This window comes from Bemisia tabaci, chromosome 4, assembly GCF_918797505.1.
Source record: "Bemisia tabaci chromosome 4, PGI_BMITA_v3".
Lineage (NCBI taxonomy): Eukaryota > Metazoa > Arthropoda > Insecta > Hemiptera > Aleyrodidae > Bemisia > Bemisia tabaci.
Window position 1 is genome coordinate 44,371,061 of NC_092796.1, and position 17,767 is coordinate 44,388,827.

Genomic DNA, 17,767 nt, shown 5'->3' on the forward strand with positions numbered 1-17,767 from the left:
TCATCAGATTTTGTTCATCCGTCACTAAAATTGAGAAAAAACGACCATTTCTCCGAAGATCTTGGGGAGGAGTCGTAACTTCAACTAAGGGTACTTTCGGAGGAAAATAAATATGGAGGAATAAAGTCTTACTTTGATCCTCCAGTCGGGCGATTCAACCGTGGGACTTCCTACATGAGTAAACCGTCGTACACCACCCTGACCTATTCTGCCGTGCTGAGGCAGAACGCCGTAAGAGTATTCTGCTGTTGCCAAATCTCTCCCGACCAAATATTTATTTTTGCGGAAAGTTAAGCTTAATTTTCCTTAGAATGGAGATGTTGCGTGTGTGAGGGATTTGCGATTTGACAATTTATTCGTATGTAAAAGTTCGCGAGAAACACGATGGTGCCACTGGTTTTCTCTGAAATCATCTCCCAAGCTCAAAAAAAGCTCTCAAGATGAGGCCAAAATGGAGAAGATATCCACGCTATCCTGAGAGAGCTATTTATTGTGATAGGAGAAATTAGCCCGGAAATAGAGTAGTGATCGTGTCATTTTATTGTGTTTTTACTTCTTGAAGAAGTGAAGAACAAAGAATGGAGATGTTGCATGTGTGAGGAATTTGCGATTTGACTATTGAGTTTTATGTAAAAGTTTATTGACCCTCCCGGTCCCCCGATGGCTGAAAAAATAGAGCGAACGCGCAGCGGGTCCCGCTGAATTTTAACCCGACAATAACATGATTCGATGCCGCGATTATTCTAACGCGAGTCCAAATAATCGCTCGAGACACAGTGCGGCTAGCGTTAAAATCACATTAGCGCCTGCAAGACTGTAGGAATACTTCACGCATTGCGCCAAACAGTGCAGTCGACGTGAGGCGTATATAAGCGCCTACAAGACTGCACGAATACTTCTCGCATTGCGCCAAACGCAGTACAGTCAGTCAATGGAGATGTTGCATGTGTGAGGGATTTGCGATTTCATAATTGATTCCTATGTAAAAGCTCGCGAGAAACACGATGGTGCCACTGGTTTTCTCTGGAGTCAACTCCCTAGCTCAAAAAAAGCTCTCAAGTTGAGGCCAAAATGGAGGGGATCCCACGATATCCTGAGAGTCCCCTTCTACATCAATACAAACTCTCTATGCTAAGATAGGGAGCAAATACTTTGACAGGGTTGCCACTTAATTTGTAGACTCTAAACTGAAAACACGGCAACCCTGCTAATGTATTTGCTCCCTATCTTCGCATGGAGAGTTTTTCTTGATGTAGAGGTGGACTCTCAAGATAGCGTGGGATATCCCCTCCATTTTGACCTCAACTTGAGAGCTTTTTTTTGAGCTTGGGAGTTGATTTCAGAGAAAACCAGTGGCACCATCGTGTTTCTCGCAAACTCTTACATAAGAATCAACGATCAAATCGCAAATTCCTCACACATTCAACATCTCCATTCTCAGATGTTTCAGATTAAATTGTGAACAAAATCGCCTAAGCAAAAATGGAGGAGAAATATTCAGAATTTTCCGAGTAAGTTCCTTTTTCATCAACGAAAATATGACAACGTTCGAAGGCTCATACGAGGTTTTTCCTCAGCACGGCAGTATCCCCATCCTTAAGGGTGGAAGTTGTCCGTGCCGCATGGGTCTCGGAGCGGATTCTGTGAATGGGCGCGTAAACTCTAATGGACGAGGACGCGCCGAGACAGAGGAAGGCAGACAGACAATTCGGAACAACGGATTAAATATAATGAGCGGTTAGTATTGAGACTTTATTTTTTTCCCCGTAATGACAAGTTGCAGGAGCATTTAGGGGCTCCCATCCCGGAGTGCAAGAGTCAACCTGTGAACGGAGCTCTAATCACCGGATAAGACCCACGGGAGATCGGGGCGAGGGAGCAATTTGAGGTAAGTGCAACAATATGGAAACCTCAAGAAGCAATAACAGCCCTGTTTCGAGGATCACTTCAACCCTTTAGGTGATGGTTACACGCTTTGTTGGGGCAATAATTTTTGTGGTTATTACGCGCTTGAAGCGGCTCCCCTCGCTGTGCCCGCGGTACTTACCGAGACTTGTGCGTACATTCGGCACTTGTCTTCCTGTCTTCATCGGTTCCTGCCTCCTTCCTCCCCGCCCTTCCTGTCTCCTCCAAGTCCAATGTGCTTCATCTGTTTCCCAACACAATGTGAAATTTCTAAAAAATTGGATATACCTGAAGAGTGGAAATTCAAAACCCGGTTAGCGCCACCAGGTGATGTTGGAATTGGCCAGTTGCGTTGGTCAAAGAATTGTGTTTCGATGCTTGATTCTTGTAGATTAGCTAAAAATATTAAGATCCGTCCAAACCGTAACTTTCTTCGTTCAATGTTAATCCAGATGTCGCCCTTTGAAGAGTCGGGTTTTTGACGTCATCTACCGTGGTAGTGACACCCTTGGTTTCTTCCACCTTGCTTTCATCCGCGTTTCACGTATAGTGTAACCAGTGCTAATGTGTGTCTCACTTGGCTGATAAAATCAAGGTGGAAGAAACGAAGGGTCTCTCTACCGCGGTGGATGACGTCAAAAACCCGACTTTTCAAAGGGCGATATCTCGATTAATATTGAACGTAGAAAGTTGTTGTTTGGACAGATCTTAATATTTTTAGCTAATCTACAAGAACCAAGCATCAAAACACAATTCTGTGACCAGCGCAACTAACCCATTGTACATGGAATTCCTTACTGTGAAGGAATCAAATACCTTCGTTGTATTGACTTTTTCTTGAGACATTTTCTGTAAATGTTGATGTTTCTTACAAGACGGGAATTATTATTTGCGTGTCCCTTGCTTCTCGTTAGAAAATAGGAATACTTTTACAATCTTAGTACATAACACGTAAATGACGCTTACCCGCAGTTTTTAAAGCATTCCTCGCCTGTGGCTGATATACCTTTTGCGGTCCATATTTTTTACATTTATTTTTATTTTAATTTTTCAAACCTGTCAGTGTTGTTCGGATAGAAGTCGGATAGAAGATAGCAAAAATACTCTATGATCAAGTTTAACGAAAAGAGTATTGAATTCCGTCACGTTTTTTAGATAAAAGAAGTTTGGTAACCGCTGGCACGATACATGCAAAATGAAAAAATTAAATGGCTAAAAGGTACATAGAAATAGAATTCAACAGAGAGGAACGAAAATCTCACATGATCGAACCGAGAAAAATATTTTGAGGTAAAACGCGGAGAAAAAATAGTCGTCGGCCTTATAATGATTATACAGTGGCTTCCAGCTCCCGCCTACTTTTCCAATCGTAATTACAATTTTACTTTTGTGATAACAATTATTTCGATCTAGATAACAATGCGACAACGTTACCGGGACAAATAAAAACTTGTTAAACAAATAAAAACCCAAGTCTCCACTTAACTCTGCGGTACTATGCGGGTGTTATTTCACTGGTTCCAGCAGCTCTTGCTTCCTCTTCGTTCTGCTCCTTGAATCTCTCATCCAGAGTCTTCCTGAAATCGACGGTTATCTTGTGATCGGTCAACCACTTCCTCCCCAAAGAGGGGCTAGCAGCGTACGCGTCGAAGAACTCGGCGTCGTTGAGATCAAGCTTAACCAAATAATCCCTGATGTCGACGAGTTTTAACTTGCAGTCGCACGCTCTCCCGTTGTCCGCCAGGTAGCCTTTGGTGATGGGGATGCGGGAGTACCCGGGGTTTATTACTATGTAACCCTCAACAGTATTGCAGTAGTCAGTGCACTCTTTCGGCGTGAAGGTTCCTCCTGAAATCATCAACGCCCAAATGATTTAAATACACTTGGAACTAAATGTGTATCCTTAATCTACACTCGTTAACAATATACTGAAAAAAAAAAAAATTCACAATCCCAAATCGCTGAGAAAAAGCTATGGCTTATAAACCAATTAGCGGTTCATTAAGAACACCACTATTAGTAGTTAAGACAACATATAACAATAGTACATATATTCATATGATGATATATATACATTAGTTTGGTTCACAGACCGAGAATCATTAGTTCAGTTAGTTAGTTATTATAATTTTGAGACATTCAGCGACTCAGGCTATTAACGTCTTTACAGGTAATTTTGAAAATAGGAACGACTATCCCTGCTAAAAATGTTCCATGTGGATTCACGTGGAAATGACCCGATTTCCATGTGATTTCATGGAAATCGTCTGACTTCCATGTCCTTCGACATGGAAATCATAACGTTTCCATGAAACTCACATGGAAACCAAGTCATTTCCATCAAGCCGTCATGGAAATGAAAACATTTCCTTGTGAGCTCGACATGGAAATCATAACGTTTCCATGCAACTCACACGGAAACCAAGTCATTTCCATCAAGTCTTCATGGAAATGAAAATATTTCCTTGTGAGCTCGACATGGAACTCATAACACTTCCATGCAACTCACACGGAAACCAAGTCATTTCCATCAAGCCTTCATGGAATTGAAAATCCCCTTCTCAGTTCGGCATGGAAATAAAAATTGCGGATTTAAACATGAATTTCGCGGCTTTAAAATCTTTCAATTTTTGGGCAATTCTAAACTGGACATACGCTCCGACATGGGCAACATGCGAAAATTACACATCGGAGCGTGAGTGTCGCGTTTGAAGCATAACTACGATGTTGAAGGCGCTCCGCAAGGTGCGCGCCAAGGAATTATACTCGGTATACGGTTCAAACCAGAGATGCAAGATTTTATATGTAACTTCATAAAATGAAATTTCGTGAATTCCAATCATTTTTGAAAACTTCTGTGCTATGGGCTCATTATGACATGAAAAGGAAAAATCTTAAGTTTTGGAAGGGGGGGAGGCGGGGAGATGAAGGGAAAAAGGAAAAAACCGAAAGAAGAGCTATACGATCATTGTTGCGGGTTGCATTAGCAGTCACATTTTTTCTTCTCAGGCGTATGTTTAGAAAGGAGGTGAAGAAGATCCCCATATCAGGGTGATCGAAAAAAGTCTCAATTTTGGTCATCACTTAAGTACTTTTTCATCAGAAGGTAGTGTTTAGCATGTTATGTTTTTATCTTCAGTTATTAAATCCTCTAAATTTTTTTGTAAAGAATTTGAAAAGAATTGCTGGAACCAATTTTTTTTAATGATATGATTTCGATCTCAGCCCCTGAAAATCAAGTACCTGAAATTTTATGAAGCTCAATAATTAAAGAAATGTGCCAAAATGTATGATGGATAAAAGCTTAGTGTGTACTTACATCTACACTCAAGTGAAAGCAATAATAAGCACAATAATTTTAAAAAGCACATGGTGTACTCAAAGCTCCTTGATGAAAATTAGGGCCACCCTTTCAGACATACTTTGTGGGCAGGCCATCTATGACGGCCATGGGAACTTGTTTGACGGGTATATGTCAGTATGTAATTGAAATCAGCGCATAGACCTTCTTGGACTTGTAGGATTTTCTATATTATAGCAGCGTAGTTTTTCAAAGTTCGCATGTTAGCAGTTCTAAACACACATGTATCTTCCACTAGGCATGTTTAAAGAGAATCTTTCAGTTAAATATGCATCATGCAAAGTAATAATGGATGACATCTGTCATGCAGACATACTCAATAAAATAGAAAATGAACAAACAACACTCACCAACTTGCTCAAATCTGTAATCCACTGGGTCAGAAAAATCCACTTGAAGACAATTAATCCAAATTTCCGATTAGAACTGGTGCAGGTACGAAGGAACTTTTGAAAACACGATGAGTGCATTGTAAAAATATCTGAAGCACTCTTTAACGTAAGAGAAAAATTAGCACCATGATTTAATAGCTGATCAATGCAGAACACCACTCTCAGAAAAGCACTGACACAACACGATTTTACAGTTTAGTTTTAGAGGAGAAAGCATTTTTCAAAAGATGCGACATCATAAATCCACAGCTTAAATAATTTCACGATTTACTCCGATCATTGATGATATTAAGGTAGCCATCGATTCTCTACCCGACGTTCCTTCCACACATGACAGGAAACATCTACAGGCATAGAGCAAATGGCACTAAGCAGCAATGTACATCTGATAAGGCAAGCTCCTGGAAGTGTCGATCTGCAAAAATACAAAGCGGGAGACAGATCATCAAATTGATCTACCTATGGTTAATGGCCGTCCTTGGAGACAGACAGTAAACTACGTAACAATATATCAACCACCTTTTGATAACAGAACGAATTTAAAATGAGAGCAAGACCCTTCCTTATGGAGGGAGGGCCAAGAAACATTTAAAAACGGAACATTTTACTACTTACAGGTATCTGAGCCACTGAATAAAATACATTCCACCAGTCAATAAAATTTTAAATTTTGAATGTTGATAGATAACCTGATTGCCAGTATACATCGAGTTGAAACATCTGATACTTAGAGCGGTTCATTTTTGTATAAGCTCTTGAGGTATTTTAAAATTATACGACTTTTAGGTACATGCACAAACTGATGATTTGACTGTGAGTACCTTAAAGGGATAAAATTAGGGCAACATCCGCAGCACTGCAGATGTGCGATTGGTAAAATTTCTAAGGATGATGCGTTTTTAGTTCAATCGATAGATGCCATCAGGCTGAATTGGGGTAGGGAAAGGTGTGAAAGTGAAAAATTATTCATTAAATTACTTACTTGAGGTGATGTGAGTGTGAGAGATAAATATAACCTAACTTTTGTGAAGATGTTCCTAGTTCCTGGAATAATCGTTCCTTGCCGATACTTCCAGGGTTGTATTTATTATCCAAATAATTATCAGGCAAATGTTTTCAAAAGGATTAAAATACAAAAACTGGCTCTCTTAAATCATTATAGCGGCTGATTTTCACTCATTTTCATACGCAACCTCGATAAAAAGGCAAAGGGCAAAACCGCGGAATGGTCCCTCGTCCAACTATTCGATGTCCAACTCGGACTCGGAACTCCGGACCATTGTTCTATTCCATCCACCCAGCCAGCCATTAGCGAAGCCATGCCATGCCGTGAATTTGAAAATGAAAACTTAATTTGATCTACTTTTCATGATTCTTAACGAAGAATCGATTGTATTATCGGCGTCTACTTGACTATACTCAGTTTCATCGAACACAGGTAAATTATCTCTCTTTCACTTCACTCTTGACGACGGACACACCTAAGTATGAGCCTGTCACCTTGTACTTACATTACACATTTGTCATGTCAAGCTATACTGATCAAGTAACTCGAGTTTAATTTTCTTTGCCGATTTACGATTCAGTCGATATTTTCTAACGAGCGAGGTAATCGTGAATTCTATTCTCTTGGTTTGCGAATGCATTTACTACCATGTGCTATTCCTAACCGTGGTTACGAAGTTGATCGAAGAGTCTACGTCTAATAAATCGATCCACCCCTTCCGTGGGAAGGGAGATGAGATAATCTTTCATCCATTTAGCATTGAAGGGAAAGACCAGAATCAAGATGGTGGATCTTCTGTTGCACTCTCTAAGTGCAAATCTTATTATCCGCGGACTTTATCACAAGTAGAAACTTCCCAACTCTCGCAGGCGAGTGCTATAGATAGTCTGTTGGAACATCCTCATACTGCCTGCATTTTCCTTGTGTCTTCAAAAGAATCAAGGACAATTAAAGTTTTGTTGCACCCATTTCCTCTCTTGTACTACATTTGACCGGTGTCTAATTTTAAAGTATCTATCTGGAACTACTTACGAAAGCTTCTATAAGAACGAACCGCTCTACGTATCAGATGTTTCAACTCAATGTATACTGGCAATCAGGTTAGCCATCAACATTCAAAATTTAAAATTTTATTGACTGGTGGAATGTATTTTATTCAGTGGCTCAGATCTGTAAGTAGTAAAATGTTCCGTTTTTAAATGTTTCTTGGCCCTCCCTCCATAAGGAAGGGTCTTGCTCTCATTTTAAATTCGTTCTGTTATCAAAAGGTGGTTGATATATTGTTACGTAGTTTACTGTCTGTCTCCAAGGACGGCCATTAACCATAGGTAGATCAATTTGATGATCTGTCTCCCGCTTTGTATTTTTGCAGATCGACACTTCCAGGAGCTTGCCTTATCAGATGTACATTGCTGCTTAGTGCCATTTGCTCTATGCCTGTAGATGTTTCCTGTCATGTGTGGAAGGAACGTCGGGTAGAGAATCGATGGCTACCTTAATATCATCAATGATCGGAGTAAATCGTGAAATTATTTAAGCTGTGGATTTATGATGTCGCATCTTTTGAAAAATGCTTTCTCCTCTAAAACTAAACTGTAAAATCGTGTTGTGTCAGTGCTTTTCTGAGAGTGGTGTTCTGCATTGATCAGCTATTAAATCATGGTGCTAATTTTTCTCTTACGTTAAAGAGTGCTTCAGATATTTTTACAATGCACTCATCGTGTTTTCAAAAGTTCCTTCGTACCTGCACCAGTTCTAATCGGAAATTTGGATTAATTGTCTTCAAGTGGATTTTTCTGACCCAGTGGATTACAGATTTGAGCAAGTTGGTGAGTGTTGTTTGTTCATTTTCTATTTTACTGAGCATGTCTGCATGGTCCAAATATCATGTGCTCCCATTGGGACGCTTGTCTCCTTTGTCTTGATTCTAAGATTTATTTAATTTCCGTGAGCAATTTGGATGGTACTGAAACCATCTTGTGATCATTTTTATGCAAATGGTTTTGTTTCCATGAAAAATTGTCACGGAAATGATTTCGTTTCCATGAAAAATTTTCACGGAAATGATTTCGTTTCCATGAAAAATTTTCATGGAAATAAGCCACATGGAAATCAGCCACACGGAAATCAGCCACATGGAAATATTTCCTGTTCCATTTTTCCGTGTCATTTTTTCATGGAAATCAACTTCATGGAAATCATCCACACGGAACATTTTTAGCAGGGATTATAGGTGTTCCATAGATATATATAAAGTGTGTGTCACATATGAAGCCATAGATTTTTCTCCGTGTACTCTTATGGCTGATTTTGGCGCCGAATATAAAAGCAGTTGCACTAGCCAGACGTATGGTTGATCCAACCTCACTTTCGGCAGACTCAACCGTACTTCTAACTGCGGTGCAACTACTCTTATATCTGTCCCAAAATCAGCCTTGAGTATACATGGGATTGTGATACTTCTTTTCCGCGTACCATAACAGACTCAAATCTTTTAAACTTGAGGCCATGATAGAAAAAGGGCCTGATGCAAACCTTTGCTACACGGAGAAAAAAAGTTCGGCGTCAGTAACCGAACTTCGGTTGCCTGTGCCGCTATGATTGGTCCATATGGAACACCAATTATAGCAGTTCACTGAACTCCAGTTCTTCGGTAGAACGAGCCGAAGTTACTCGGTTGTCAGCACGAAGTTCTCGGCCCGGGGAACCGAACTTCGGCTCATCGTGCCGAAGGCTTCTGTACACCTAACCGAAATTCTTGGATGCATGAATCGAAGTCTAGTGGATCTTATCAAGGTTGCATTAAATTCAGGGGGGCTCTTATTGCTCTTAGCCAGGGGAGGGGGCCTTTTACCCAACCCCGTACAAATAAATTTAAAAAAAAAAAAAAAAAAAAAAAATAGAATGGTACTACAACGCCTGAACAATGATTTGATGGATAGAATTTTTTGCCTACATCGGGGATTGAACCTAGAACCTACCTATCACTAATCGAAGACCCTACCTACTGAGCTATGCCGGACGCTTGGGAGAGACAGCGAAAAACTTGCATTAATGTTCGAATTGAACTGTGGACAACCAGGATATATCTAATTTACATGGATTTGTTCGTTATTTTATTTTATTCTATTATTTTACTTCATTTTACTCTCTCTATGGAACATGAAAAAATGATGAAAATTTAAAAAAAAAAACCTCAGATCAGATAGCAAGGAAAGAAACGAGGATAGAGTACATACTCAAATTATAAACGCACATTATACCGTTATCAGTTCCCAAAGTTCACACCAGATAATATCTTTTGCTCAATTTCAAGGCATTTTTTTAAATGATAACAATCACTGCACTTAGCAAGGTACAAACAAGAACATAAGTTAGGTAGATAGCAAGTAGATAATATTAGGTACGAAAGGTCTACTAAGTATATAATTAAACTGAAAGTGCCCAGCATAAGGAACCATTTGTTATTACCAATAAATAAAATATGTACACTCCCTTACACAAACATAATAAATTTAAAATCATATCTACAATTGAAAGAAATCAGAGGAGAGGAGGACTCAAGCTTTCCTACACCGCATCATTCTCTACAAATGTAAAACTTGGCTATAGGTACTGATAATGTTGGAAATAAATGGATCAATTCTCCCGCAGACTTCCAATTCTCTACTCTTGACTCCTTAATAATAGCCAAACCAAAACAAAGCATGCAGGGAGACAAACATGAAGCTGTAACCGTTTCCATGAAATCTAGACATAATATTAACACTGCAACTGATAATGGGGCCATGTTAAGTTAGTGCATAAATTTACTTACAGACTTCTCATCCATGCCAATCACTGTAGCTCCGTAGTCTGCGCTACGAGTTCTATGGGTTGAAAGTGTACATCGAAGGATATTCTGCTAATGATCAAATTATAGTTTCGCAATTTAATTACAGTAAAGAGCTGGAAACTATAATAATGAACGATGCAGGCTTTGATGTTTTGCAGGAGACGAAAGAATAAGTTAAAATAAAATAAATCAAGGTCAATGATAACCTTTCAGCAAATTGGAAACACAAATTCAACTTTGAGAACTTTTCCACTTACATTAGAGTGACTAGGACTAAGCTATACAGAGAAAACCGAGTCATTTTTGGACAAAAGTAAGGTACATGAGATGAGAGTAGAGATGACCGTCTCTGGTCAGAAATTTGAAGTTGAGTCTAAACATTTTGAAATGTACAAATGGGCAATGAACTTTCCCTCTGGCATACCTAAGTCTTGTAAAGTAATTAAACTTCAAACCTGTCTTCTACAATTTGATCTGGATGTGACTTGGTTTAGTTCCTTTCCTAGATTATAAGCAGATAAGCGAAACGATTTTGTAGGTTAGGTCGTTAAGAGAATAAACAATTGAGTTCCGGCACTGAGAGAAGCTATGAGCTGATTTCTAAGTCGATATTCGAAGTTAACTGTATGATTAATAAAGAGTCACTTGAGAAACAATTGTCACTTTCAATTCTACAATTGAGTGAAAACAACAAATGCGCACTTTCTGAAGTCCAGCCGAGCTGGATCAAGGCATTCAAGCGGACGGATTTTACTTGAAAAATTTAGAAATGGATAAGAATATGCTTTCGTGTGTGTTTAAAGTGTACGATAAGAGGAATTCGTAAACTCACATCTCGCAATCTTCGGATCGTACGCACTACGTAGTTTTGTTCCGAACGAAACGATACACGTCGGGCAGTCGCACTGGTTCGCTGAGTCATCAAATTCCTGCGTTCAGAGACAGAGAGCGCTAGCGTCGTTCCCTGTCCGCTAAAATCTTCGGTCGCTTGATACGAATACCCAGTCGGCAAAACGAAAAACTTCGGGACGGAGAACGAAAGATGCTCAGATCAGCAGACGAAGGCCAATTTGGGACCACGGTTTGTTATGCCGAACACGCCCGCATGCGCCCCCGAATATTCAGTTCCTTACGCCGAAGTCGGGCCTACCGAACCGGTCGGCGCAAATCCCCGAACTTTTTTTCTCCGTGTAGAGCAAAAATAAGAAATGCTCCTAATATGTAGATAATGTCTCAAAAATCACAATGAGCGCATCGGCAAACTGTGAAATACACATAGAGTACAATAGAGTCGCAAAGTACTGGATCGCCGTTGAAGTCACTTTTCGAGGCTGTTTTGTCCAGTTCTCCGGAGACTAGTGTGCGGCGACTAGCGACGACGCATACGCAGAGACTCGCGCTCAGCGCTCCCCACCTCCCCACTCCCGACTCGGCTCCGTTCGTCGGCTAGGTCCACACACATTGAATCAGCTAAGTAGGCCGGTAATAAGTCTGAAATTGAGTCCATATATGAATATTACCCAGGAGTAACATACATTAATGGATTCGTTATGGCTTTGAATATCTATTTATAGCAAAATTTGCACAAATTAATATAGATGGAATTTAAAAAAGTCGAAAAAACACAAGCAGTCGTTGATTTCTCCATAAGCCACCGTGTTAAAAAATGCCGGTTGGTTCACAACTTGGTAGTTAAGTCAGAAATTAAATCCCTATATGAATATTCTCCAGGAGTAATATACATCAATGGATTCATTATGGCTTTGACTATCTAATTATAGCAAAATTTGCACAAATTAATATCGATTGAATAAAAAATGTCGAAAAAACACAGGCAGTCGTTGCTTTCCCCGTAAGCCGCCGTGATAAGAAATGCCGGTTGGTTCACACTTGGTATAAGTCAGAAATTAAATCCCAATATGAATATTATCCAGGAGTAATATACATCAATGGATTCATTATGGCTTTGACTACCTTTAAATAGCAAAATTTGCAAAAATTAATGCTGATTGAATTATAAAATACCTAAAAAACACAAGCAATTCTTGATTTCTCCATAAGCCGCCGTGTTACAAAATGCCGTTGGGTTCGCAAATGGTTCACTATTTTCGGAGCACACGTGGCTCGGAAACGCCTGTTAATGGATTGGCTTCATCGGCGCTCCAGTACTTTGCGACTCTATTGTACTCTATGGAAATACACTCCTAACTTCACAATCTGCGTGAGAAAATTGCGTTGTTCTAAGCCTCCCGCTTCAAAAAGGATACTACGGCACAGGTGAAAATTTCTTTAGAGGAGTCGTTCCTTTCAATCCCTTCTCAACATGGCCGACGCTTCCGCGCATAAGTTGAGGAGCGCAAAAGGTCAATCAAAATCGAGGCGGATATATCTATCAACGCGAGAAAAATGTGAACGTAAACACGCCGATTGTTATCAGGTGGTTAGAATCAGAGTCCCGTCACATGTGGTTTGGCGGATTGGCGTCGGCTATGTCGAATATTGCGTATTATCCTTGTGAGTAGGGATCGGATGGAATGACTCCTCTGACGAAAGCTCGCCTGTGCCGTGGTATCCTTTTTGAGGCGGGAAGCTAGAAAAAACGCAACTTTCTTATGCAAATTATGAAGTAAAGAGTGCATTTAAGACATTGCCAATGCGCTCATCGTGATTTTTGAGACATTTTCTATGAGTAACAATTCCTATTTTTGCTCTAGCAAAAGTTTGCAACAGGCCCATTTGCATGTGCTTGAAATTGGATAAATTCCGTGGAAGCTACTGAGTGAACCAATGATGAGCACATTAATGTCCGATAATAATAACGTTCTCTCGATTCATTCTTGTTTTCAAACCGGTTGGTGTTTCTCAAGATGGTGTAGCTCAGAAACCATGAATCTCGATAGAGATGTTTCAAAATAACGGCTACCTTTTTTTCTCTGGGTAGCAAGCCAAGTCAAGTTCATTTTTTGGAATTTTCAAAGATTATTCTTGTAATGAAGGGGAAAAATAAAATACATTTTTCAGACATTACGTTGAATATGGTTCCGATTTAAAAAATAATGTAAAATATTGCGATCCGAGGTTCGTGGTTTCTGAGTTATATTTTCAAACTTGTGGGCTTCGATGCGTATACCACAGAAAAAAAAAAAAAATCATGTGGAGCCATATGCGCAGATAACAACTTTGGGAGGGGTGCAAAGGGCCGATTTACCTCTCACGGGGAATTCATGACATGAAGTGACTATATACGATCACAACTTCTGTGGAGAGGGGTAGGGTACCTGCATAGCGAGAATATGGACGGGTGTGAAACTCCGAAATCCATCAGGCCTTCACCGATGCTTCCACGAATATAGTTAGGGGCAAAAGGTCAGCCAACCTATGAATTATCCAGCACGGAGAAAAAAACTTCGTGCGTGGGACTCAAAGTTTAGGTCATATGGATCTCTGAAGTTTTCGGATTGAGCATTCGAACACTTAAGGTCCAGCTGCTGAGGTTTGGATCACACATCTGAAACTTCAGTTCTTACATCTGAAGTACTTCGGTTTTTACATCCGAAAAACTTCGGTTCTCACATCTGAAAAACTTCGGTTCTCACATCTGAAGTACTTCAGATGTAAGAACTGAAGTTTCAGATGTGTGATCCGAACCTCGACAGCTAGACCTAAAGTGTTCAGATGCTCAATCCGAAAACTTCAGAGATCCATATGACCTAAACTTCGGGTCCCACGCACGAGGTTTTTTTCTCCGTGAGAACGATTTATTATTACAATTGTTTTGACCCGTAGCTTGCAAGGCATGTATGTGACTAAGTTATTTCATAAATTAACTCATTTTTACAAAGGCGCGCTCATTTATGAACATGCGAGCTATCTTGGCCTGATACTGAAATCTGAAGATTGGCAGTGAAATTTTGTGTGTTTAAAGATCCATGAACCGAGCTGTTCACACTCTCGCTATACAGGTACTGCTAGGCACCAGCCTCCTGAAGAACCAGGCTCCCCCCTTGCTACGCTCATATGCGTGGGGCAGAAATCCAGGATTTAATTGGACCGCGTTAAACAGAAAGGAACCAAGCCACATCAGCTATTGCCAAATTTAACAGGGACATTTCATTTTTTAAGAAAGAACGTCTGTGCAGATTCTTTTGAACATTTTAAGTACTTTGCTTTCTATTACGGAGAAAATTGACTAAAATTTGCACAAAAATCCGCACAACCGTTTTCATGTAAAAAATTAAATTTCCCGATTAAATTTGGGAATAGCTGATGTGGCTTGGCTCCTTTCTGTTTAACACGGTCCAATTATAATAGATTCTCAAATTAAACAAACCTCCAGTGGATTCAATTTTCTTCAAGCTGCCTTCCTTACTGGTGCCTGCCTCCGAAGCCGTGGAGGGGGTTTTATTCAGTTTCTCCGGGGGTGGACTTTCAGGGGGCTCTGAAGAAGTGGTTGACCAAGAATCTGAATCTGACTCGCCCTCCTTAATTGAAGTCATCGAGGCGTGAGATGTGCCCGGTTCGGTCTTGGATAAATCTTCCTCTTTGGATGGTCTCCGTCGGCTGAACCATCCCCTAGACGACCCGCTGGTGGATTCCGTTTTCTTCGAGCTATCTACCGTGTTCATGGACGCACCACTGCTGGTCATGGTGCCGGAAGATCCATGACGGCGGCTACTGAACCACCCTTTGGACCCACTGGACCCACCCGATGAGCTGGACATGCTTCCGTCGGACGATTTCCAAGGCAATCTCGATTTTTTACCCGGAGGAGGCAACGGGCACGCATCGCCTGTACATTGTAGTCGTTTTTCCTTCTCCCTGGCCTTTTTTAATTCCTTTAGTTGCTTGTCGATTGGCTTCAAGTCTTTTCTCGCGGCCCTCTCTATTTGCGCGGCGGTGCACGGTGGGTCGACCACTTGAAAACCTTTCTCCCGCAACCACTCCCGCCCTGCGGGGCTGTAATTGCCTTTGTCATCCGGTCTGCCCATTTTTTCCGTAAATTCATAAACCGGGAGGTTGTGTTTTTCTAAGAAGGGTTTCAATTTAGCCCCGTTCAATTCACATTGAAATTCATTCTTTTCTTTGTCGAGAATCCAAGGAATGCAGATGGGGATGCTTTCGCGTAAGGACACAAGTAAAATGCCACATCTCTCTTTACAAGAAATTTCAGCTGACGTTCCAACCCAACTAGGTGGTGCTGAAATCATTGAAAAATCACAGATGAAACGCACACTTCACGAACAATACGGATGAGCAAGTATTTTGCGTTCTGAAGTGAGAAATGCACAGCTTTCGCGTGAGTGCCGTTCAAAATGCGTACACAGTAAAACATTTCCGTGTTTCATGTCACTCTGTGTTACTTTGTGTTACTTCTTTGTGTCAGGTCAACCTAAAGGACTTGGTCGCTCAACACACATTGGTGTTAAATCGACCCAACCGGTAAGCAACTCTGAGACATCGGATCATGAAAAAAGTGCCCTGCCGAACTTGTGCGCATGATTAGGGATTTTGACTTGCAAGTGGCTAGCGCATTGGACCACGTATCATCACGGAAAAAAATAGGGTAGTCGACACAACCAGCGGCTGGTTAAAAATGCGCCAGCTACCGTGCGGTAGTTACGATAACTACCGCACGGTAGCTGGCGCATTTTTAACCAGCCGCTGGTTGTGTCGACTACCCTATTTTTTTCCGTGATCAATGCGATCTGAGTTCGATCCTGATGGAGGCTGGCAAATAATTGTTTTCGAGTTCGCAGATTTTCAACGCACAGATTTGGTCCCTTCAACCCAAAAATTTCGAGTTATATTTTCTGCCATGTAGACATATACTAAAAAATGTTAATTTTATGAGATAATTACTCCGTAAAAATTCACACCCAAATTCGCTCTCACTTGCTTCTATTTATTTCATTTTAAACAAAAAAATTTAAACAGTCCGACCAATAATGCAACGTCAATAGATCCTTCTTCCAAAACACGGCCTTACCTATACATTCTACTGGAGAGACTCTCAGAAGATTTTAGTTTTTTCTGATGGTTTAGATCCGTGGCTAGCATTCAGTAGGTTAAAGCGCAGAAAAATCACTTTCAACATAATAAGGGACCGTCCATAAAGTATGTCACTTAAGTAAGGGGCGGAGGGGTCTAGAGGTGGATGACGGTGGGTGACGGAGATTGAGGGGGAGGAAGGATGACGTGAGCTTTCGAGAAGGCAAAAAGACTGGAAATACTTGCTCGAAATTTGAGGGTACGTTGATGTTTTTCACGCTGCAGACTACCTGTACTGAATTTTATCGATTTTCTGCGCCCCCCCCCCCCCCAATAGGAGGAAGGTACGATATGGGTACATAATTAAAAACGGGCGTCTAGCAGTAGATGACGATTGGTTACGGTCAGGGCGGGAGGGAGGGGTCGGAAAATTGAAAAAATTGGTGACGTAATCTATAGACTGTCCCTAATGTGAACAGGGGAGGTAACTTTTAATACTTCTTGAGAGAATAAAAGGGATTCAAAAAGTAAGAGCAAATAACACTTACGTGGCTTTTCCTTTTTTTTCTTTTTCAAGTTCAAGTCTCCATCGATTGAATCGGTCGGTTTTTTCGCGGGTTTCAAGCTTCCGGAAATTGAGCTGACTGAGTTTCTCGTGGGGTTCAAGTCCCTCTCGAATGGAGCATCAAAGGCGACTACTGGCCACACAGCTGACACAGCGCAGATGATTAAAATGAGGCCCAACGAACAGAACATGACCCGATTGATCGCGGTACTTTCCAGTAATTGTCAGCGAGAAAACAGGGCCTTGCTACAATGTACATGTTTATTCAGTTTTGTTCGCCATGCGATTCGCGTTGAGTCTTAATGATTAATTACACCTGTTACATTTATTTACATTCCCGTGCGTCAGGCACCCACGCACAGTAAATCGAGTCAATGAGAGAGGTCGGACATGAAATGTTTGACTAAAACTACAAATTTTGATGTTTATTTCGTCACATTTTAAATTTTAAGGGGTGGCTCTAGAAGGAAATCTCACGAGGAAACCCGATGGAACCACCTTTAGAACCTGAAAGTTTTGTATAAACGGAGTTATGAGCGTTTAAAGTTTCCAAATTTTGTCCGACCTCTTCAATGACTCGATCCATTGTGCCACGCTCCCGTCGTCACTCCGCGCTCTCAGATTTATTTCCCTCATTCAGATTCATACTTCCAAGTTCCGAAACTGAGTAAATTTTTTAAAAAAAAGAATGATGGTCGTCCATGCGCCTTGGTTC

The 17,767-nt window shown here is 40.7% G+C and overlaps 1 protein-coding gene across 1 annotated transcript; it reads right to left on the reverse strand.

Annotated features, from left to right (window-relative positions):
- Nucleotides 1-1,614: 1,614 nt before the first annotated feature.
- LOC109037923 (uncharacterized) lies at nucleotides 1,615-17,254 on the reverse strand. Its single transcript, XM_072299077.1, has 3 exons — nucleotides 17,036-17,254; nucleotides 14,830-15,696; nucleotides 1,615-3,753 (listed from the first exon to the last, which is right to left on the reverse strand). Exons 1-3 carry the CDS (start codon nucleotides 17,241-17,243, stop codon nucleotides 3,401-3,403), a joined length of 1,428 nt encoding a protein of 475 aa, XP_072155178.1. The 5' UTR covers nucleotides 17,244-17,254; the 3' UTR covers nucleotides 1,615-3,400.
- Nucleotides 17,255-17,767: the final 513 nt, after the last annotated feature.